This window comes from Oncorhynchus mykiss, chromosome 13 (genome assembly GCF_013265735.2).
Source record: "Oncorhynchus mykiss isolate Arlee chromosome 13, USDA_OmykA_1.1, whole genome shotgun sequence".
NCBI classification, from domain to species: Eukaryota; Metazoa; Chordata; class Actinopteri; order Salmoniformes; family Salmonidae; genus Oncorhynchus; species Oncorhynchus mykiss.
Window position 1 is genome coordinate 15099869 of NC_048577.1, and position 24920 is coordinate 15124788.

Below are 24920 nucleotides of genomic sequence, written 5' to 3' on the forward strand. Positions count from 1 at the left end.
TGCTGCATTATAGACGAACACTCACCTCTCTCGTCTCTGCTTTACGTCTCTAAGAGTTGTTATCCTGGTTGAGTTTGACCGTGGACTAACCTTAACCGCAGAGCAGCAGCAGAGTCCATCTATTGACGACGATTGACCTTGAACTATTTAACCAGCTGACCACACTGTGACCACTGTGTAACCGCCGTTGGGAACACAGCAGATGGGTAGCGTGTTTAAGGACGCTGCGGGCGACTCCTCCGACACACTGGTCTCGTTGTCTTCTGTCCCATTTTTTTTCATTCTACCCTATTCCCCCACAATGCCTTGGGGCGTCACATGCTCGAACAGGCTCCTCTGATTGGCCGCGGCTCACATGACCTTTCCAAGCCACTGGTTGTCTCGCGCCTCGACGTGCCCAGAGAGAGCGAGGGAAACACACAGTAAGTAACAAGGTGTCTGAAGCAACCTTTGTTTGGTCATGACTAAATGTTGGGCCAGGGTAGAAAAGACAGTGAGTTTTCGCCCTTTAGGAAGGTCAGATTGTTCTGATAGCCACGTTCTCTGTCGTCCAGATCCTTGTGAGAATGAGAGAGGACTTGGCGAGTAATGACTTCCTACCTTGTCCGATGGGGACGGTGGTCAGAGGGAGAAGGAAACACATCTGGAATACTTCACCCTCTCTCCCTCCCTGCCTTCCTCCCCCCTCCCTCTGTTCCTCCCCCTTTCTCTCTCTCTCCCTCCCCCTCCCCCTTTCTCTCTCTCTCCCTCCCTGCCTTCCTCCCCCCTCCCTCTGTTCCTCCCCCTTTCTCTCTCTCTCCCTCCCCCTCCCCCTTTCTCTCTCTCTCCCTCCCTGCCTTCCTCCCCCCTCCCTCTGTTCCTCCCCCTTTCTCTCTCTCCCCCCCCCTCTCTCTCCCTCCCTGCCTTCCTCCCCCCTCCCTCTGTTCCTCCCCCTTTCTCTCTCTCTCCCTCCCCCTCTCTCTCTCTCTCTCTCTCTCTCTCTCCCTCCCTGCCTTCCTCCCCCCTCCCTCTGTTCCTCCCCCTTTCTCTCTCTCTCCCTCCGTCCCCCCTCTCTCTCTCTCTCCCTCCCTGCCTTCCTCCCCCCTCCCTCCGTTCCTCCCCCTTTCTCTCTCTCCCTCCCCCTCCCCCTCTCTCTCTCTCTCCCTCCCTCCCCCCTCTCTCTCTACCTCCCTGCCTTCCTCCCCCCTCTCTCTCTCCATCCTGCCCTCTCTCTCTCTCCCTCCCTGCCATCCTCCCCCCTCCCCCCCCTCTCTCTCTCTCTCTCTCTCTCTCTCTCTCTCTCTCTCTCTCTCTCTACCTCCCTGACTTCCTCCCCCCTCCCTCTCATCCTCCCCCCCTCTTCCTCCCTCTCTTCCTCCCCCCCTCTCCCTCCCTGCCTGCCTTCCTCCCCCTCCCTCTCTTCCCCCCTCCCTCCCTGCCTCCCCCTCTCTCTCTTCCTCCCCCCTCTCCCTCCCTGCCTTCCTCCCCCCTCCCTCTCATCCTCCCCCCTCTTCCTCCCTCTCTTCCTCCCCCCCTCTCCCTCCCTGCCTGCCTTCCTCCCCCTCCCTCTCTTCCCCCCTCCCTCCCTGCCTCCCCTCTCTCTCTTCCTCCCCCCTCTCCCTCCCTGCCTTCCTCCCCCCTCCCTGCCTTCCTCCCCCTCCCTCTCTTCCTCCCCCCCTCTCTCCCTCCCTCCCTGCCTTCCTCCCCCTCCCCCTCTTCCTCCCCCCCTCTCTCTCTCCCTCCCTGCCTTCCTCCCCCTCCCTCTCTTCCTCCCCCTCCCTCTCTTCCTCCCCCTCCCTCTCTTCCTCACCCCCTCTCTCTCTCCCTCCCTGCCTTCCTCCCCCTCCCTCTCTTCCTCCCCCTCTCTCCCTCCGTCCTGTGAACGAGCCAGTCCATTCGGTTAGGCCTGTATGAGTTTATGTCTTCTTGGAATATGATTTCCAGTGAAGTGTGTTAGATCAGAGGTCATGGAGAGGGGGAGGAAAATACAAAACACCTGTATAGTTCTCTCCTCCTCCCTAACCCTGATGGAAGGAGAGTAGGTGGAGAGTAGGTGGCTGGGAGGGCAGGGTGGGGCGAGGCCAAGGGTAGAGGCTCCAGAGGGAAAACAGAGCAAGAGGAGATAGAGAGAGACGGCGAGAGGGAGGGAGACCGACCCTTCTCAGTGCTGTTATCATAAATATAAGAAAATACTGGTAAATAAAGGAGGGAGGAGGAACAGGGGAGTATGCTGGCATGAGGGAGAGAAGATAGAGAGAGAAAGTATGAGTGAAGGGGTACAGAGTGAGAGAGAGAGGGACAGAGAGAGTGTGAGAGTGTGTGAGAGAGAGAGAAAGAGAAAGAGAGATGAAAGGAGGGAGTAGGGATAGAGAGAGAGTATGTGTGAGAGAGAGAGAGTTCCTAACCTCCTGCCAAATGTATGACCATATTAGAGACACGTACTTCCCTCAGATTACACAGACCCACAAAGAATTCGAAAACAAATCCAATTTTGATAAACTCCCATTTCTATTGGGTGAAATTCCACAGTGTGCCATCACAGCAGCAAGATTTGTGACCTGTTGCCACAAGAAAAGGGCAACCAGTGAAGAACAAGCACCATTGTAAATACAACCGATCTTTATGTTTATTTATTTTCCCTTGTGTACTTTAACCATTTGCACGTCATTACGAAACTGCATATAGACAATAATATGAAATGTCTCTATTTCTTTGATACTTTTGTGAGTGTAATGTTTACTGTTCATTTTTGATTGTTTATGTCACTTTAGTTTATGATCTATTTCACTTTCTTTGTCAATGTAAACCTATGTTTCCCATGCCAATAAAGCCCTTTGAATTGGATTGAGTGAGCAACCGGAACCAGACAGACAGAAGTGTTTGCTCACCCTGGAGGGATTCTCTCAGTGGAGGGAGTGTGTGTGAGTGTGGCTGGGAGTGTGTGTGTATGTGTGTGTGTGTGTGTTGTGTATCCTCCCAGCCTTCCAGCTTCTCGTGGCATCGCCAGTCTGCAGGTCCCTGCCTGTAGATGCCCCCTAGCCCTAACCCCCACTACCCCCTACCCTAAACACCCTCCCCTCTCCTCTTCTCCTCCGCTCCTCCTCTTCTTCTCTCCTTCTCTCAACACTGTCTGGGCCCTCCAGTGAAAAGTTGCTAGAGTGATTGCTGACCTACTGCATGGCGTGCTCAAAGGGGCCCCCTCCCTTAGAAAGAAATACGCAACTAAATGGAGGGAAACATCTATTGACAGCTATTCCCTCATTGATATCAGCAAAGCTGTGTGCGTTTCCAATGAGCCATCGACACGTCCACTCTAGTCTCTAACGTCTAGTCTTTCAGCCCATGTTCATCTCTGCTCTCTCGCCCTAAGATACACAGCCGAGCCCGCCTGGGAAGTCGTCCAAAAATAACCCGACTTGATTAAGTCTTCTCGTCTACAGTACCTGTAGAATAATGTATTGAAACAGGCACACGGCAGTCTGAGGTTTCCCTGATGTCTCCTTTCCTTTCTGTTGTCCATCCACTCTGCTTGACTTTAAGGACACAACTGTTAACAATGACAATGTGAAGGACATTATCATTGTCCATAATAGGCCATGTCTAATGCAAATGTTTATGTAATTGGCTCGTTAACTGTACTGGTTTAAACCTCATGACCCAGAGGTCTATATACTGTACCATTATGTCTTTCTTATGACCACACGCGCACACACACACACACACACACACACACACACACACACACACACACACACACACACACACACACACACACACACACACACACAGCTCTCAGTAAGCAGCAGGTAGCATATAATGATCTACAGGGGAGAACAAACAGACCAGGCCCATTACAGGGGCAGTCAGACCGAGATGCCCAAGCGCGGAGCACTCTGACTGGGCTATAGGGAAAGACAGGTCATGTAGATGGATGGATGCCCTTTCTGGTCAGTTCAAACAGAGTTCAACCGACTGGAGATGGAGAGGTCCAGGGGTCGGGAAAGGAAACGGGCATCGGACAGACACATTACACACACACACAGAGAAAACACACACACTCATATATGAATGGAATTCACACACACTGAGGCTCTTAGAAGAACACACAAGCACACACAATCAGACAGACACACCTTTTTATCTCTCCCTCTCGGCTCTGTCTATTGTGCAGTGTGTGCTTACAGTGAATTTGTCCTCTGTAACCATCTGTCTCTAATGGTTCTAGTGGGTCAGAGAAACACAGTCCCGGTCCTGGCTGTTCCTATCATCTGTCTCTAATGGTTCTAGTGGGTCAGAGACACACAGTCCCGGTCCTGGCTGCTCCTATCATCTGTCTCTAATGGTTCTAGTGGGTCAGAGACACACAGTCCCGGTCCTGGCTGCTCCTATCATCTGTCTCTAATGGTTCTAGTGGGTCAGAGAAACACCGTCCCGGTTCTGGCTGCTCCTATCATCTGTCTCTAATGGTTCTAGTGGGTCAGAGAAACACAGTCCCAGTTCTGGCTGCTCCTATCATCTGTCTCTAATGGTTCTAGTGGGTCAGAGAAACACAGTCCCGGTTCTGGCTGCTCCTATCATCTGTCTCTAATGGTTCTAGTGGGTCAGAGAAACACAGTCCCAGTCCTGGCTGCTCCTATCATCTGTCTCTAATAGTTCTAGTGGGTCAGAGAAACACAGTCCCGGTTCTGGCTGCTCCTATCATCTGTCTCTAATGGTTCTAGTGGGTCAGAGAAACACAGTCCCAGTCCTGGCTGCTCCTATCATCTGTCTCTAATGGTTCTAGTGGGTCAGAGAAACACAGTCCCGGTCCTGGCTGCTCCTATCATCTGTCTCTAATGGTTCTAGTGGGTCAGAGAAACACAGTCCCGGTCCTGGCTGCTCCTATCATCTGTCTCTAATGGTTCTGGTGGGTCAGAGAAACACAGTCCCGGTCCTGGCTGCTCCTATCATCTGTCTCTAATGGTTCTGGTGGGTCAGAGAAACACAGTCCCGGTTCTGGCTGCTCCTATCATCTGTCTCTAATGGTTCTAGTGGGTCAGAGAAACACAGTCCCAGTCCTGGCTGCTCCTATCATCTGTCTCTAATGGTTCTAGTGGGTCAGAGAAACACAGTCCCGGTCCTGGCTGCTCCTATCATCTGTCTCGAATGGTTCTAGTGGGTCAGAGAAACACAGTCCCGGTCCTGGCTGCTCCTATCATCTGTCTCTAATGGTTCTAGTGGGTCAGAGAAACACAGTCCCAGTTCTGGCTGCTCCTATCATCTGTCTCTAATGGTTCTAGTGGGTCAGAGAAACACAGTCCCAGTTCTGGCTGCTCCTATCATCTGTCTCTAATGGTTCTAGTGGGTCAGAGAAACACAGTCCCAGTCCTGGCTGCTCCTATCATCTGTCTCTAATGGTTCTAGTGGGTCAGAGAAACACAGTCCCGGTCCTGGCTGCTCCTATCATCTGTCTCTAATGGTTCTAGTGGGTCAGAGAAACACAGTCCCAGTCCTGGCTGCTCCTAGCATCTGTCTCTAATGGTTCTAGTGGGTCAGAGAAACACAGTCCCAGTCCTGGCTGCTCCTATCATCTGTCTCTAATGGTTCTAGTGGGTCAGAGAAACACAGTCCCGGTCCTGGCTGCTCCTATCATCTGTCTCTAATGGTTCTAGTGGGTCAGAGAAACACAGTCCCGGGCCTGGCTGCTCCTATCATCTGTCTCTAATGGTTCTAGTGGGTCAGAGAAACACAGTCCCGGTCCTGGCTGCTCCTATCATCTGTCTCTAATGGTTCTAGTGGGTCAGAGAAACACAGTCACGGTCCTGGCTGCTCCTATCATCTTTCATGACTGTGGAAAGGTAATAAGTATGAAAGTGATTTGAGATTCGATCCAACGCAGAACACATTACTTACTGGCACAGTACACAGCTAGACAGAGCTAGTGCCCAAACCAAAGACCACCAGGCTTCACGTAGTCAGTTATCTCACAGTAAATCTCCCTTCATGCCAGCCAAGTTCTTTCTTTCTGTCTCGGTCTCTCTCTCTGACTCTTTTCTTTCCTTGTGATGTGTCTAGTCTGTCTTTTTCTGCACGCTCACTCTCTCTCTCTCTCTCTCTCTCTCTCTCTCTCTCTCTCTCTTTTTGTTCTTTCTCTCAGACTCTCTTCTTTCCTTTCTGTTTGATGTGTGTAGTCAGTGGGTTAGCAGTCTGACTGAACCTTGCTGTTGCCACACTAATGTCTGTTTTTCAAACCTGGAATCCCCGGACAGACTGTTTGTTAGAACACGGTTAGCTCTCCCCTTCTCTCTTCTCCCTCACTGTGTTTTCTCGTTGGTAAGCCGCATTTCCTGCATCAGGCCTTGTTTCAGAATAAGTGTTGGTCAGACAGGCTCTTTGTTGGTGGCCAGTGGCTCAGTGCACCACAAGGTAGTCTGGCCTGGGACAAAGGCAACTGTGTGTGTGTGTGTGTGAGAGCGAGCAGGGCCGCGACCACCTGGGACCCACCGCGTTGGGGTGAATACTGATGGAGAGAGGGCAGACACACACACACACACACACACACGGGAAAGCTAATGGCAGACTGGACCCCCCCCCCCCCCCCCCCCCCCATTCTCCTCCATCACCAGTCTCTTGTCCATGAATCCACGAATGACATGAACAGACTAGTAGTCACATTTACACTTTCTATCACAGCACTCTGAAGAGGTCTCCATATCCTCCCCGATCACTCCTACCAACACCCAGAAACACTTAGGAATATTGGCAGGGACCGTTATTAGTATAATCACTTTTCGGGTGGAAGTCCAAAATGGCTGAGCTGACATACAGTGTTCTCCTGGCTCTCTCGCTCCTCCTCCGATGCCTTTCTAATCCTATAACAACATTCCTCCATTACGTCAATGACCGATATCTGTGAGAGCCAGTTGGGACGGTCGGGAGGAGGAGAGAGAGACTTAGCAGGGGTTGGTCAAGAACAAAACAAAATGGTGGAAAAGTCAAGTCCTTGCAGGAACAGTAGAAAGTTGGCTTGGGGACGGAGAGTTGTTACCGTGGCGTTGTGAACTTGTTACCTCAGGGTTCAAGGTCATTGTTGATTGTAGCCAACGGCTGTTGTTTGTGTGTCGCTGTGTTTGAGTGGTAGGGGTTCAGTTGGGGTGGAGGGGGTCTGGCTGATACTGACACTAGTGTAGGGGGGTGAGGGGTTACGGGGGCGGAGGGTTGGGAGTAGGGGGTGTGGAGGTGCATATTGCAGCAGGGGAACAATGAGAGGGTCTGGATCTGCGTGTACAAAGTGGCTGCAGGCTGCAGCACCTCCCTAGACTAGACTGTTTATAATCATCCCATCACTATTGCTTTGTCTAGCCTGGCCTTGTCTCCTTCTGTCTGACTGGCTGAGACAGTATTGGAATACATGTGATCCTGCCGAATGGGCCATATGGGCAATATCTTGCTGTTTAACATGTCCTTTCCCATTTGTCCTTGTGCTCTTTGCATGGCTGCGGATCATATTCTCTGGTGATAGCAGTGCATTGTACAGAGGAAGACGCTGTAATAGCCCTCTTCTGCTTTGTGTTGCGACGGGCTGCAATGTCCTTGGTAGGCTTGTTATCCTCTTTTTCTGTTATTCCTCTTTTCGTTCTTTCTTTCTCGCTCTCTCGCGCTCCCTCTCTCCATCTCTTCTATTCTCTATCTCTCTTTCTCTCTCCTTTTATTCTCTCTCTCTCTCTCTCTCTCTCTCTCCTCTCCTCTCCTCTCCTCTCCTCTCCTCTCCTCTCCTCTCCTCTCCTCTCCTCTCCTCTCCTCTCCTCTCCTCTCCTCTCCTCCCCTCCCCCCTATCTCCGTAATCCTTCTCCCCAGCCTTGGTTTCAGCCCAGTCTCTCCTCTCCTGGTCCTATTTCAAAGGGACCTCGACTTAGTTTTTAGCTTTAGAGCTTCTAGAATCTGGAGACCGCTCGCTGAAAGGGTTCTCTTCTTTTTCTTTCCATTGGAGGACTAGAGAAATTTCAGAAGATAATTCCCCCAAGCTCACATATTCCTTCCCTTTTCATAATCTTCAAGGCCATCAAATGCCCTGTCAGGACGTGTTTCTCTGCTTCCTCACACGCTGTCCTTCCCTTTGAGCCGGGATCATTAGAGAGGGATAGGCTGCGAGCCAAATGGCCCCCTATGGGCCCTGGTCAATACTATATTGGGAATAGAGTTCCATTTGAGAAGCACCCATAGTCTAGTCAAGGCCAATTTAGATATCTTCTTTTTGTTGTTTTGTGTCTGCCGGACAGGCGGGTGGGAATGGGTACGTCACATTGGTCCGGCTCAGTGCCAATCAATATGACGAGGGCATCAATTATCCACACTGTTCTGTGTTGTCGTCTCGTGAGCAGGGATGTTTCAAACGTCACCAGATGATTGCACAGCGAGAGATGGATGTTTCTGATGTATAGGCAAATGATTTAGGGGCCGGCCGTGTTGTGGCGCTCCACTGTCCTTCACAACTGTCGTCTCAGGCAGCCATTACGAATGGAACCTTCACGCCTGGCAACTTCACGCCGCGCTACCCCACGCTTGTGCCTCGATCCTCCTCCTCCGACAGATAGACAGGTGTAGGCCTCAGAGGAAGAGAAGGTGTATACCCCACGCGTGTGCCTCGATCCTCCTCCGACAGATAGACAGGTGTAGGCCTCAGAGGAAGAGAAGGTGTATACCCCACGCGTGTGCCTCGATCCTCCTCCGACAGATAGACAGGTGTAGGCCTCAGAGGAAGAGAAGGTGTATACCCCACGCGTGTGCCTCAATCCTCCTCCGACAGATAGACAGGTGTAGGCCTCAGAGGAAGAGAAGGTGTATACGCCACGCGTGTGCCTCGATCCTCCTCCGACAGATAGACAGGTGTAGGCCTCAGAGGAAGAGAAGGTGTATACGCCACGTGAGCCGTTCTCCTCCTGCCTCGTCCTTTTCAACAACATCAGTTTCCCCACATAGGGAGACTGTAGGGTGGCACGTGTTGTCAGGAAAGGGTTGCAGATCACCGTAAAATCCAAGCAGAACTGGACCACAAAGCTTGGTTGTAAAGGAACGTTTTAAGAGTAATGTGGGTCTTTGGTTTCGTGTAAATCAAATCAAATCAAATTTTACATCAGGTGTATAGGCTGCTACACCTCCACTACATGGAGGTATAATGACCCCCCCAAAAACTCAGTGTATTTTTACATGTGAGTATATGTGGAAAGGCAGAACGTGGGCAAATTGCCTTTTTATGACGGAAAAAATCCATAGGAGGTCAGAGCCCCTTGCAGGTGGCAGCAATTAACTGTAATTTTTGCGGATTGTAATGATCCATAATTTGCCAGCCCCCCAGATCTCTTTTCAGTGAAAAATAAAAAAGGTTCTGTGGAGCTGCCTTTGATTGGGTGCACATTTCCCTGTTGCTTGCTGGCCTTTAAAGGCCCAACCCTTGATTTGAAAAACAACAAAACGGCAGCCCCACTCAGTTTGCTATAAAGCTGAGGGATGAATGGATCAATGGGTATAGCTATATCATTGACAAGGGCCGTACATATCAAAGAGTGACTCTTTAAGTGGAATTGTCATGAGAGGGCCAGGGTGGCAGGGAGGCCGACACGTGAGAATCTGTTTTTCACCGCATTCTTCTTCTCCTCCTTCAGGCTGCTCTAGCAGCGGGAGCCCAGCCTGCACAGTGTCCTCCTCACCCCTAGCCTTGACAGCCACAGTGGGGTACAGCAAGGCTGGGCTTCTGCTCCGTCCGCCATCTTAGCAACGGCTAATCTTTATAGCTGGCAGCACATTCATGTTTTTGGTTAAGTGTCTGCCTGCCTGCCTGACAGATAAAACAAAACAGAAAAAAGGGATAAGAAACAAAAGGAGAGAAGAAACGAAAGCAGAGATGAAAGAGAAGAGGCACATTTGAGGAGTGGTGTAGAGAATGTGCTACTTTGCATATCTCACTTCTCTTTTCTCTATTCTTCTTTTCTATTCACCTGAGAGGATTTCAAATCAAGCTGTAAACCATGAAACTATCCCAAATAGAATAATAATACATGAAATGCATTTTCATAGCACCACCCTCAAATCATTCTCTGGCTCTCTCCTTTTTTGTCACCGACAGTGTCACCAGCAAAGCACCCCCACACCATCACACCTCCTCCTCCATGCTTCACGGTGGGAACCACATGTGCGGAGATCATCCGTTCACCTACACAAAAATCTAACATTTAGACTCATCAGACCAAGGGATCGATTTCCACCGGTCTAATGTTCATTGCTCGTGTTTCTTGGCTAAAGCAAGTATCTTCTTATTATTGGTGTCCTTTAGTAGTGGTTTCTTTGCAGCAATTCTACCATGAAGGCCTGATTCACACAGTCTCCTCTGAACAGTTGATGTTGAGATGTGTCTGTTACTTGAACTCTGTGCAGCAGTTATTTGGGCTGCAATTTCTGAGGCTGGTAACTGTAATGAACTTATCCTCTGTAGCAGAGGTAACTTTGGGTCTTCCTTTCCTGTGGTGGTCCTCATGAGAGACAGTTTCATCATAGCGTTTGATGGTTTTTATGACTTCACTTGAAGAACCTTTCTAAGTTCTTGACATTTTCTGGATTCACTGACCTTCATGTCTTAAAGTAATGATGGACTGATGTTGCTCTTTGCTTATTTGAGCTGTTCTTGCCATAATATGGACTTGGTCTTTTATCAAATAAGGCTATCTTCTGTATACCACCCCTACCTTGTCACAACACTGATTGTCTTAAACGCGTTAAGAATGAAAGAAATTCCAGAAATGAACTTTTAACACGGCACCCCTGTTAATTTAAATGCATTTCAAGTGACTACCTCAGGAAGCTGGTTGCTTTGAAGAATCTCAAATATGAAATATATTTTCATTTGTTTAACACTTTTTTGGTGACTACATGATTCCATATGTGTCATTTCATAGTTTTGATGTCTTCACTATTATGCTACAATGTAGAAAATAGTAAAAATAAAGAAATATCTTGGACTGAGTAAGTGTGTCCAAACTTTTGACTGGTACTATATATATATATATGAGGGAAAAAAGTATTTGATCCCCTGCTGATTTTGTACGTTTGCCCACTGACAAAGAAATGATACGGCTATAATTGTAATGGTAGGTTTATTTGAACAGTGAGAGACAGAATAACAACAAAAAAATCCAGAAAAACGCATGTCAAAAATGTTATTAATTGATTTGCATTTTAATGAGGGAAACAAGTATTTGACCCCTCTGCAAAACATGACTTAGTACTTGGTGGCAAAACCCTTGTTGGCAATCAGAGTTCAGACGTTTCTTGTAGTTGGCCACCAGGTTTGTGCACACATCTCAGGAGGGATTTTGTCCCACTCCTCTTTGCAGATCTTCTCCAAGTCATTAAGGTTTGGCAACTCGAACCTTCAGCTCCCTCCACAGATTTTCTATGGGATTAAGGTCTGGAGACTGTCTAGGCAACTCCAGGACCTTAATGTGCTTCTTCTTGAGCCACTCCTTTGTTGCCTTGGCCGTGTGTTTTGGGTCATTGTCATGCTGGAATACCCATCCACGACCCATTTTCAATGCCCTGGCTGAGGGAAGGAGGTTCTTACCCAAGATTTGACGGTACATGGCCCCATCCATGATCCCTTTGATGCGGTGAAGTTGTCCTGTCCCCTTAGCAGAAAAACACCCCCAAAGCATAATATTTCCACCTCAATGCTTGACGGTGGGGATGGTGTTCTTGGGGTCATAGGTAGCATTCCTCCTCCTCCAAACACAGCGAGTTGAGTTGATGCCAAAGAGCTCCATTTTGGTCTCATCTGACCACAACACTTTCACTCAGTTGTCCTCTGAATCATTCAGCTGTTTATTTTGCAAACTTCAGAAGGGCATGTATATGTACTTTCTTGAGCAGAGGGACCTTGCGGGCGCTGCAGGATTTCAGTCCTTCACGGCGTAGTGTGTTACCAATTGTTGATGACTATGGTCCCAGCTGCCTTGAGATCATTGACAAGATCCTCCCGTGTAGTTCTGGGCTGATTCCTCACCGTTCTCATGTTCATTGCAACTCCACGAGGTGAGATCTTGCACGGAGCCCCAGGCCAAGGGAGATTGACAGTTATTTTGTGCTTCTTCCATTTGCGAATAATCGCACCAACTGTTGTCACCTTCTCACCAAGCTGCTTGGCGATGGACTTGTAGCCCATTCCAGCCTTGTGTAGGTCTTCAATCTTGTCCCTGACATCCTTGGAGAGCTCTTTGGTCTTGGCCATGGTGGAGAGTTTGGAATCTGATTGATTGCTTCTGTGGACAGGTGTCTTTTATACAGGTAACAAACTGAGATTAGGAGCACTCCCTTTAAGAGTGTACTCCTAATCTCAGCTCGTTACCTGTATAGAAGACACCTGGGAGCCAGAAATCTTTCTGATTGAGAGGGGGTCAAATACTTACAGTGCCTTGCGAAAGTATTCGGCCCCCTTGAACTTTGCGACCTTTTGCCACATTTCAGGCTTCAAACATGTTTTCGAGCTCAGTGAGGTTGGATGGAGAGCATTTGTGAACAGCAGTTTTCAGTTCTTTCCACAGATTCTCGATTGGATTCAGGTCTGGACTTTGACTTGGCCTTTCTAACACCTGGATATGTTTATTTTTGAACCATTCCATTGTAGATTTTGCTTTATGTTTTATATCTTTAAGTTTGAAGCCTGAAATGTGGCAAAAGGTCGCAAAGTTCAAGGGGGCCGAATACTTTCGCACGGCACTGTATTTCCCTCATTAAAATGCAAATAAATGTATAACATTTTTGACATGTGTTTTTCTGGATTTTTTTGTTGTTATTCTGTCTCTCACTGTTCAAATAAACCTACCATTAAAATTACTGATCATTTCTTTGTCAGTGGGAAAACGTATAAAATCAGCAGGGGATCAAATACTTTTTTCCATCACTGTATATTTTTTATAAAGTATTTCATTAACTTTTTTCCCCCTTACTAGCTCTGACTTTGTAGTTAGCTACTCTATTTAGGAAAATGTATTTACTATGGCTGTGGTTGTCCCACTTATCTATCTTAAGATGAATGCACTAACTGTAAGTCGCTCTGGCTAATAGTATCTGCTAAATGACTAAAATGTGAACTGTAAATGTGTCAGCATTAGATACATGTTCTACTTTAGCCCCTCTAATTCTCTAAACACATCTATGGAGGATGGTTGAGTGTGTTTAACGAGATTACAAACGCATTGTCAGGCAAATCTCAGGTCATCGTGCAAGGGCCATTGAAATTCAATTATTGTTTAAAATATTCCTAATTACCTCCTCGTCTGTGTAAATTGTATACACTGATTGAGATCTCGTTGCTGGTGTTGTTTAGATGGGCTGTGTAATTGAATGCATGTTTAAATCTCAGTGTATTAATTAAGCTGGTAAAAACTGAAGCTGAATTATTTATAAAATACAATGGATATCTTTGTTGTCGAACTGAAAAATGAAGTGTTACTGACTAGTAATCCTAGAGGTCCTCAATCTCTTTCAGTCAAGTAACCCTTCTTCTTTCTCTCTCCTATTCACAGATAAGGATGAGCCCAGTAGTTACACGTGTACGACCTGCAAGCATCCGTTCAGCAGTGCCTGGTTCCTGCTCCAGCACGCCCAGAACACCCACGGCTTCCGCATCTATCTGGAGAGCGAGCCAGGCAGCCCCCTCACCCCCAGGGTTGCCGCCCCGCCTGGGATGGGGGGTGACTGCACCTCCCAGCCCCCCCTCCACGGTGTCCACCTGGCCGATGGGAGCCCCTTCAGTCTGCTGAGATTGCCTGGGTCCGGGTCTGGCCGGGAAGGGGCCACCTCTGTCCCCCACGAGGGGCGCTACCCCCGGACGCCTCCTCTGTTTAGTCCGCCTCCACGGCACCACCTGAGCCCAGAGAACCTGGCGCTGGCCACCCATCACCCAAGCGCCTTCGACAGGGTGATGCGGCTCAACTCAGTGGTCCTGGACCCACAGCCCGCCATGGACTTCTCAAGGAGACTGCGGGAGCTGGCAGGTAACCCCACGGGGGCCTCCCCACCCCTGTCGCCCAACAAGCCCATACAACGGCTGCTGCAGCCCTTCCAGCCGGGCTCCAAGCCCCCCTTCTCGGCCACGCCTCCCCTCTCCACCTCCCAGTCGCCCTCGTCCGGCTTCCGCTCCACCCCCAACCCGGCCCAGCCTACTACGCCGCTCAAGGCCAAGTCGTGCGAGTTCTGCGGGAAGACCTTCAAGTTCCAGAGCAACCTGATCGTGCACCGGCGCAGCCACACAGGAGAGAAGCCCTACAAATGCCACCTGTGCAACCACGCCTGCACCCAGGCCAGCAAGCTGAAGCGCCACATGAAGACGCACTCTCAGAAGAACTCCCTCAACACCAAGTCGGATGACGGCCTATCCACCGCCAGCTCACCCGACCCAGGCACCAGCGACCTGGTGGGCAGCGCTACCAACGCCCTCAAGTCCGTGGTGGCCAAGTTCAAGAGTGAGAACAACGGCCTGCTTGAGAATGGTGAGGAGGAGGAAGAGGAAGAAGAGGAGGAGGAGGGAGATGAAGAGGAAGAGGGAGACGAGGAAGAAGAGGAGGAAGAGGAGGAAGAAGGAGAGGAGGCAGAGGAAGAGATGGAGACTGAGGAAGGTGAGAAGACCGATTATCATTTCAGCCTGCTGTTGGAAGGGACCCGGCACCACCAGAACAGCCAGGCACTCCACCCCCACTCCCATCCCCACCGACGGAGCACTCCCCGGGACGCCTGTGAAGAGGACTTGGCACTGGAGTCGGACCGGGCCGACAAGGTCTGTGGCACCACCCCAACAGCCAATGGCCTGGGTCCTCTCTCTAATGAGGCCCTGACCAGGAAGCTCCTGATGGGGAGCCCCGGGTCCCTCAGCACCATGACCAAGCGTATCAAGGTGGAGAAAGAACTGGATCCTCCCACGCCCACCATCCCCAACACAGATAACGTCTACTCCCAGTGGCTGGCCGGCTATGCCGCCTCCCGACAACTCAAGGACCCCTTACTCAGCTTTGGAGAGTACTCCACCAGACAATCGCCCTTTGCCACATCCTCCGAGCACTCCTCCGAGAACGGCAGCCTGCGCTACTCCACGCCTCCCGAGGAGATGGACGGCGGCTGCGGGGCCTCGGGCCACAGTGGGACGGGGAGTGGGGCCAGCACCCCCCACCTGTCAGGGAGCGGCGGGCGCCCCAGCTCCAAGGATGGCAGCCGGCGGAGCGACACTTGCGAGTACTGCGGCAAGATCTTCAAGAACTGCAGCAACCTGACAGTGCACCGGCGCAGCCACACGGGAGAGAGGCCATACAAGTGTGACCTGTGCAGCTACGCCTGCGCCCAGAGCAGCAAGCTCACTCGCCACATGAAGACCCACGGCCAGATGGGCAAGGACGTTTATAAATGTGAAATCTGCCACATGCCTTTCAGTGTGTACAGCACTCTAGAGAAACACATGAAGAAGTGGCACAGCGATCAACCCATGCCAACCACGCTGGAAATTAAGACTGAGTAGGGGAGGCAGGGCAGCTCCCTGATTCGCTGAATCATGGCAAAAGCTGGGGAGACTGACAGGGGTTAGACACCAGTCAAAAACCCTGTACCTTTGAAAAAGCTGATCCATATTTGGGGCAATACTATTGCATCGGACACAAAAACTTTTGAGCCTTTCTATTGTGCAATAATTTACATGTTTTGTACTTTTGTAACTGGACGGCATGCTCAGTGTGTTTTGGCTACTTAGAGAAAATTGTCCTTCATTGGTTGGTTGGTTGTAATTGTGTTGCTGTTGGTTGGTACTTTTGATTTAAAAAAAGAAAAAGATAAGAGGAAGAAAACCCCCATGCTGCATATACGTACTGTTTTACATATCTTGTACAGTTTGGTGTTGGAAACATGGTGGGCAGTGTGAATGGTCTAACCCTGAACTACAAAAAGGCAGGGTCAAATTTTGGCTGATCATTTAAAAATATTTTCTGTCCGTTACTGGGTTAAACATATCAATTGGGTTTGCCTAGGAAACTGTAGCCGCTTAGCTTTTCTTTTAGAAGATATAGTGGTGGTCAATTTGAAATGAAGAGTTATCGTTTGAAAAAGCAAAAAAAATGTGCCTTGGAATATTTTACCTGCATTAGTTAATCCTCCTTTTTGCTATAAGCTCGGAGATTCAGCTACAAACGATAGCTAGCGGGCATGTGTTTTAACGGGGGAATAACAGGTTCTTGCATCAAGCGCCTGTACAATATGACATCGTCCTCCGTGACCCAGCGAAACACAAGGAACCAGTTGAAACAAAAAATATATATTTCTGGTAAATCATTTTATCTGCCTGACTCATTGTATAATATACTTCAGATGCTCATTCTGTTTACTGGCATGCTAGCTACATGCTATTTGGGGATTATGTGGTGTTTATGTAAAGGGTTTTATTTGTGTTTTGTTTGGTACCTTACATAGGGGTACTAAATGTAATAATGAGTTGTTATAATTCTGTAAACTTAAGCTCTTAATGTGTTAGAGTGTTTTGTTTTGAAATGAAAGGTTTTACAGTTTTTTGTAAGTAGCACAAAACTATGTTGTTGTCCTTGTTGCTGGGATCTTCGGTGAGTCGGCCATGACAGTGTGTTGCTGTGGCGGCTGGGCACCTGAAGACTTGTTTTTCTTAGTTCTGACATGTCAGGCTGATTTTGAAAAGGGGGTGGGGTTGGGGGCACGGAATGACCAGATTTGGATCAATTCATAATTTGTAAATGCATTATAAGCTTTTTAACAAGCTCTTATTTCTTTTTGTCCGCATGTCATATCAGATTTCCTAAAAAGCTGAAATGTTGCCTCTTAAACTAATTGATATTGGAAAGTCAAAAAAATAATAATTTAAGAACAATTTTGAGAAGTGTATTCAGTAAAACACCCCCCCCCCCCCCCTCAATTTTTTTTACATCATTTGAATCTTTCACATCGGTTTGTGCTCTTTGAGTTGACACGTTAGACCTCACCGCTGTTGTTTTGATTTTACAGACTTACATCAACCCCCCTTTCATAATGTTGTTGGTAAAGCACTTGTCACTCTGCCTTGGATCCTGTATCTGTCTCTCTAATCGGAGGTACAGTCGGTTGAGTATAAAATAATAAGAACTGGGACTTTTCCCAGGATGAAATATGTGCACTGTTCAATTTTCCCAGTTTACAGGTGGACACTCAAGGGAAATCTTTGCTCTAATGCAGACCGATTGATGTGGTGTCATTGCTTCATGCAGATAAGAGTGAAACGAGAAACCGTCGCCAGCCATTTTGTTTCCCAGGGGGCCTAGCGGTTTTTGGGGCCTCTGGGTAATACAGTATCAATGCAGGAACCGCCATACTCCCTCCTGCTTCAGAAAGAAAGAAAGAAACCTTGCTGCTCAAATAGCGCAAGATTTTTTTTTCCTACCACAAATTTTATAAAAATGAATAAATAAACTCTGTTTTTTAATGTAACACTTCAATATCTTTAGGGGAGACTTTATTTAAGATTGTTTTGATGATATTTTTTGGGGTTTCTCGTTAAATCTTGATGATTATGCTCAAGATTCTATCACTATATTATGAATATGAAATGAACAGGACTCTCATCTTTTTGCCTTTTTTGCTATATACACAGGTCTTCAGGTTAAACAACATTTTCATCGGCGAGAGATTTTATGATTATATGTGAATATATAGAGAGAACTTAAAAAACATAGGAAAATGCACACTCATGTTCCTATGCTAAAATACACATTTACGGTCTACTTGTTCCTGTATTTAGAATGGTATTTGAAATTAATGTTCACTTAGCGTAGGCACTTGTAGTATTTATGTTGAAGCCTGTATTTTCAACTGTTCGCTTGTTCTCTTTAAAAGGTTTCAATGTACTCTTTTCAGTAGTGGAAGAAAAAAATGCCCAACCAGCTGCCACCGTATATATTTTCTTAATTTGGCAGGATAATACTATTATAGTGTGAATAATTTGTACGCTTGAACAAAAATTAAGTATGTTTTTGAAAATTGAAACGTTGTGGCGTTCTATGGATAAGAGGAGCCATGTAATGGCTTTTCCAAGCAGTCCCGTCGGAATGTGCCACAACATGGTAACACAGGGGGTTGTATATGTCTTATTTTTCGGTTTTTTTTTTTTTTTTAAATATGTTTTTTTCCTCTCCTGTCATTTTATATGCAGTAACACAAGCTATTGTTGGGTTCTTGGTAGTGTAACTTTCTACTGTCCGTTCCTCTCGACCACCTGACCACATTCCAGTCACATCAATGAAGTAAGAACTATTCCAGTCATTATGCAGTCAATTGATTAAAAAAGGACATCAATCTGGAAATCGTTTTAGCCGTTTTATTTTAATAAGTCTATTTTTCATTGCTAAACAGTGCATGGTGCTTTATGTTTTTTGTTATTTTTTTAAGTGGTAAATCTCAAAACATTTCTAATGAAAACAGGAATGATTGGGGTGGGAAAAGAAAAGGCTGCTTGAGCTGGTACAGTAAAGTAGGCTACATGTTTTGTGTACATGACAATGCTACATTGGTACGTTTGTGGTTTTCAGCCATTTTTTCCTGTCTGTTCTAAACGCTGATTACTCTGAACTGAACTTGAACTTGGCCTCCGACAGTGAACGTCCCTATTTATTACGACTATACACAGCTTTGTTGAAAACAGAGTCACACACAGCAGGAATCAATACATTTTCTCTCTCTTGTTGAATATCTGATGTTTTTAACATGTATTTTTAATGACCAAATGTCATTGACCACACCACTCAGTTTCTGGGAATTCTACTCTCTTCTGTTGAGTTCTTGTTCTTTTGGAGATGCCACTCTTTTTTTCAACAACGGTTGTCTGCGTTATTCTCTACACTCAGCCATTTTGTCTTGAAAAAATGAAAAATAAAAAGTATTACATACATTTATGGAATTGTTGGTTGTTTACCTAAATACCTAAGGTATTTAGTTTGGGATGACACTCACACATGCAAACGTGCACACACGCACACACATACAGACAGACACACACAAACACACACACCTCTCATTGTCTTGGAATATCATCACCAGCCATAGAGAGTTATCTATGTGTCTGTGTGTGAGTGTGTGTGTGTGTCTGTGTGTGTGTGTGTCTCTCTGTGTTTGTGTGTGTGTGTGTGTGTCTGTGTCTGTGTGTCTGCATGCGATTGCGTCTGCCAGGTGTGTTTGCCCGGCTGAACTTGAGTCGTCGTCAGACGGGGTGGAAGTTCAACTCCCTTATCTCTGGTCTTGTCTGGTCATCTGGGTGTCTGCATTACATCGCCAACCTCTTCCCTCCCTCCCTCCCTCCCTCCCTCCCGTCCTCCCCTCCCTCTATATCTCAGTCCCTCCCTCTATATCTCAGTCCCTCCCTCTCTTTCTCCCTTCCTCTATATCTCAGTCCCTCCCTACCGACCTCCCCCTCCCTCTATATCTCAGTCCCTCCCTCCTGTCCTCCCCCTCCCTCTATATCTCAATCCCTCCCTCCCGTCCTCCCCCTCCCTCTATATCTCAGTCCCGCCCTCTATATCTCAGTCCCTCCCTCTTTTTCTTCCTCCCTCCTTTCCTCCCCCTCCCTCCCTTCCTCCCCCTCCCTCTATATCTCAGTCCCTCCCTCTCTTTCTCCCTCCCTCCTTTCCTCCCCCTCCCTCTCCCTCCCTCCCTTCCTCCCCCTCCCTCTATATCTCAGTCCCTCCCTCTCTTTCTCTCTCCCTACCTTCCTCCCCCTCCCTCTCCCTCCCTCCCTTCCTCCCCCTCCCTCTATATCTCAGTCCCTCCCTCTCTTTCTCAATCCCTCCTTTCCTCCCACTCCCTCTCCCTCCCTCCCTTCCTCCCCCTCCCTCTATATCTCAGTCCCTCCCTCTCTTTCTCCCTCCCTCCCGTCCTCCCCCTCCCTCTATATCTCAGTCCCTCCCTCCCGTCCTCCCCCTCCCTCTATATCTCAGTCCCTCCCTCTCTTTCTTCCTCCCTCCTTTCCTCCCCCTCCCTCTATATCTCAGTCCCTCCCTCTATATCTCAGTCCCTCCCTCCCGTCCTCCCCCTCCATCTATATCTCAGGCCCTCCCTCTATATCTCAGTCCCTCCCTCCCTTCCTCCCCCTCCCTCTATATCTCAGTCCCTGCATCTCTTTCTCCCTCCCTCCTTCCCTTCCTCCCCCTGCCTCTATATCTCAGTCCCTCCCTCTCTTTCTCCCTCTCTTTCTCCCTCTCTTTCTCCCTCCCTCCCTCCCTCCCTCCCTCCCTCCCTCCCTCCCTCCCTCCCTCCCTCCCCCTATATCTCAGTCCCTCCCTCTATATCTCAGTCCCTGCCTCTATATCTCAGTCCCTGCCTCTCTTTCTCCCTCCCTCCCTCCCTTCCTCCCCCTGCCTCTATATCTCAGTCCCTCACTCTATATCTCAGTCCCTCCCTCCCTCCCCCTGCCTCTATATCTCAGTCCCTCCCTCTATATCTCAGTCCCTCCCCTCTTTCTCACTACCTCCCGCTCCTCCCCTCTATATTTCAGTCCCTCCCCCTCTCTCTCCCTAGGTCTCGTATACATTCATTATTTGACCTTGCTCCCTCCCTCGTCTCCTATCTCCCTCCCTCATTTCCTCTCCTCTTTCTCTTCCAGGACGGGAGGGCTGACGTGACAGACTAATCGTTCTTTTGGTCCTAGCCCGGGCTGTTTGGCGAGCAGGGCCAGATCAAAGTCCACAGATAGAGGTTCCTGCTTTGGCGAGGTGTTGACAGTTAAGATGAAGCCGAGTTGTAGGGATGTGTGGGTGGGGGTAGTGGGAGGTGTGGACGAAGGTGTTGTGTGTGGGTGGGGGTAGTTGGTGGTGTGGAAGACGGTGCTGTGTGTGTGTGCGTGTCTGTGCATGCGTCTGTATGTGTGTGTGTGTGTGTGTGTGTTTGCTTAGGGAGGGTAGGGTAGGGGAAGGATTTCCCCCTGTCTCCCATATCACAAGTTCAATGTCAGTGGAGCAACAATGCTATGCCCCCACAAATCCCGCCACCAAATAATCCATGCATAGCAGACATACTTTTCCCATAGCTCTCGCTCTCTCTCTCTCTCTCATCCCCTCTCCACCCCTGTAGCTCTCGCTGTCTCTCGCTCTCTCATCCCCTCTCCACCCCTGTAACTCTCTCTCTCTCTCTCTCTCTCTCATCCCCTCTCCACCCCTGTAGCTCTCTCTCTCTCTCTCATCCCCTCTCCACCCCTGTAGCTCTCGCTCTCTCTCTCTCTCTCATCCCCTCTCCACCCCTGTAGCTCTCTCTCTCTCTCTCTCTCTCATCCCCTCTCCACCCCTGTAGCTCTCGCTCTCTCTCTCTCTCTCATCCCCTCTCCACCCCTGTAGAAAGAAACATACATCTAATAAAGACAACTGTCAACTTTCTTTATGTTATGATTTTTTGAAAAGTTTCTAATGGAAAGCCAAGTTAATAGATACTTTTTTAATTTGTAAAAATGGATTTGAAGAAATGAAATGTGCCATTTCTGTTACTTTATTTTCAACCTTAGCTCTAAGCAAAACACAGATTCACTGTTGTGAGGCAAGTTTTATTAGCTCATTATGCAACAGTTTATTAGTTAATTAATGCCCTGAAGAGGCAAACAAAGAACTGTCCCCTTTCACTTTTTCTCACTCCCTGTTCCTCTCTTTCTCTCCCTTTTCTCTCTTTATCTATCTATCTATCTATCTATCTATCTGTATCTATCCTTGTAGTGAACTCATAGCCTGATTTTAAAATATATATATTTAAAAAAGATATACTAATTTTAGCTGCAGACTGAAGAGGAGAGAAGTGAAGCGGGGGAGAGGAGAAGAAGAGAAGAACAATATAAAAGACCTAATCACCCTGGACAGCTGACAGAGGGAGAGAGAGAGAGAGAGAACCTCACATAGTTGTCAGGATTGTCAGTAAGGTTGAAGGAGTGGAGAGGCCAGGAGAGCTCTGCCCAAACAAGAACAGCGGTCTGGTGGAGCAAGAAAACAAAGTCTGTGTTTTGTCTACAGGCTACAACGCTCAGGGGCTGAAGGAGAGGGAGTGTTTGGTGTGCTCTCGCAAACACACACACACACACACACACACACATACATACAGGGGCGCACGCACAGGCACAGGCACACAAACAGGAGAGTAGAAATGCAGACTTCTTTGAGGAATGCAGGCACATAGAGTGCCTTCAGAAAGTATTCATACCCCTTGACTTATTCCACGTTTTCTTGTGTTACAGCCGAAGTTCAAAGTGGATTCAATTGATTTATTTTCTTACCCATCGATACAAAAACATGTTTTTAGACATTTTAGAACTTTAAAGAAAAATGTAATAAAGAAATATATAATTTATTTAAGTATTCACACCCCTGAGCCAATACTTTGTAGAAGCACCTTTGGCAGTGATTTAAACTGTGAGTCTTTCTATGTAAGTTTTTAAGAGCACCTGGATTGTGCAACATTTGTACATAATTATTTAAGAAATATTCAAGCTCTGTCAAATTGACAACCATTTTCAGCGCTTGTCATAGATTTTCAAGTAGATTTAAGTCAAAACTGTAACTCGGCCACTCAGGAACATTCACTGTCTTCTTGGTAAGATTTGATAGTATAGATTTTGCCTTGTATTTTAGGTTATTGTCCTGCTGAAAAGTGAATTCATCTCCCAGTGTCTGGTGGAAAGCTGACTGAACCAGGTTTTCCTCTTGGATTTTGCCTGTGCTTAGCTCCATTCTCTTTATTTTTTATCCTGAAAAACTCACCTGTTCTTAACGATAACAAGCATACCCATAACATGATGCAGCCACCACTATGCTTGAAAATGTGGAGAGTGGTATTCAGTAATGAATTGTATTAGATTTGCACCAAACATAACATTTTGTATTCAGGACAAAAAGTGAATTGCTTTGCCACATTTTTTTGCAATATTACTTTGGTGCTTTGTTGCAAACAGGATACATGTTTTGGAATATCTTTATTCTGTACAGGCTTCCTTCTTTTCATTCTATCAATTAGGTTAATAATGTGGAGCCCTTAAATTCTGTAACTGTTTTAAAGTTACCATTGGCCTCATTATGAAATCCCTGAGTAGTTTCCTTCCTCTCCAGCAACTGAGTTAGAAAGGACGTCTGTATCCATACAAGTGTAATTAATAACTTCATCATGCTCAAAGGGATATTCGATGTTGACTTTTTCAGAAAGCATAATTCCACTTTGACATTATGGGGTATTGTGTGTAGGCCAGGCCAGTGGTAAAGCAATCTCAATTTAATCAATTTTAAATTCAGGCTGTAACACAACAAAATGTGGAAAAAGTCAAGGGGTGTGAATACTTTCTGAAGGCACTGATAAGTGCACAATCAATCACACTTGCATACAGAACGCAAACACACATACACACACACACACATGCACCAACACATGCGCTCACACACACACGTGTGCACACAGTGTCTTGGGGAATGTGACCTTTTCCCGAAAGCCTCCCTCTTTCCTGCCCTCCTCCTCTCCCTCTCTCCTTATGTGAAGATGGAAGGGGTTAGAGGTCAGCTTTTGGGGGTTTCTAGATTAGGTTTCACATGACTGAACACCTTTGTTAGAGCAGGCCGGCAGAAAGGAAACGTCCAGGAGGTTTGCCATGTCTGTCCGAGGGTGAGGGAGATGGGGAAGGGGGGGGTTAGGGAGAGAGGGGATGGGTAAAAAGAGAGAAAGAAAGGGAGAGATAGAGAGAGAGAGAGAAAACCGCTAGAAAATGTATAGAAACTCTTCCCCCCCCACATCAACTTCCCCTTCAACTGCCCCTCTCCCTCCCCCTGTCCTTCCCCACTCTCTCCTCCACATCCTCCCCCACCATGTGGCTTCTGTGTGGGGTTGTGGCCAGGCAGGCAGAGCGGGATCCATGGCTGTCGGCCCTGTCGGGGCTTCTTCCCCCTCCATGGCCACACAGAGAGAAGAAAGAGCCAGAAGAGTAAAGTGTGTAGCAGATCACAGAACCCCCTTCTGGAACATCTGACAACTCAAGTGTGAGACAGTGGCTCCGTCCCAAGTGGAACACTATTTATTCCCTATAGTGCACTACTTTTCACCAGGGCCCACTTTATTGGGAATGGAGTGCCATTTTGGGACAAAGCCAATATGTGGGGGGAGAAAAATAAGACTTGGAAATGGGCTGGTGGTTTTGGGTTGTGAAACGTTCCTTTGAGGGCTTTAGGCCAAGGAACCGACCTGCAGCAGTTTAAACACAACTCCTCGCCAAGGTGGGACTGGTGACAGAAACGTGTCAACTTTGACCCTGTGTCTGCGGCACCAAGACAGGCTTTTTAGGGGGCATTTGGGGCAACGTTGACCTGTATTGAACAGTCTGTTTCTGTCTGTACCGTACATCACATGTTTTCCTATATGTCATAGTTTAGCGTATTGTCACACGTTTGTCAGTTAGTGAGTCAGAGTGTTCTAGGGCTTTCCACGGGTCAGAACGCAGGAGTCGGTTAGTTCGCCTGGAGGGGGGTAGATTCCAGAGTCCGTCCGCACCTAACAGGAACAGGAAATGAGGTCATAGTCTGCCCTTGAACCAGGAGCATGGCGCTTAAAGTGGCGCAATGTCCCAACCGCCTGTAAAAAGGGTCATGTTATCACTGACCTCGGCTCTTTGTCTCGCTCTCTCTCTCTCTCTCTCTCTCTCTCTCTCTGCTGTGTGTACAGTACAGCAATAGACAGTAGGGCACCAGTTTACAGCCCCATCAATAAAGGGCCAAAGTTCAGCCACTGTCTTTTTCCGTGCTATTAAGGAGTGACACTGCGGATTTCTGTAACTGGGCATAGGGCAGTCCACTGACCTTTCAACCTAGTACATTATATGCACATTGCCTGATGCTTGACCATGTGACCTTAACAGAAACTTAACCTCAGGCCAT

At 47.8% G+C, this 24920-nt stretch overlaps 1 protein-coding gene across 1 annotated transcript in view; it reads left to right on the forward strand.

Moving 5' to 3' along the window:
• The window catches only part of LOC110485734 (B-cell lymphoma/leukemia 11A-like), a 52465-nt gene extending 33530 nt beyond the window's left edge, over positions 1–18935 (forward strand). Inside the window, exon 3 of the mRNA XM_021556887.2 lies at positions 13533–18935. Within this exon, the coding sequence (XP_021412562.2) occupies positions 13533–15514 (1982 nt within the window). The 3' untranslated portion in view covers positions 15515–18935. The remainder of the gene's footprint in view (positions 1–13532) is intronic.
• Positions 18936–24920: the final 5985 nt, after the last annotated feature.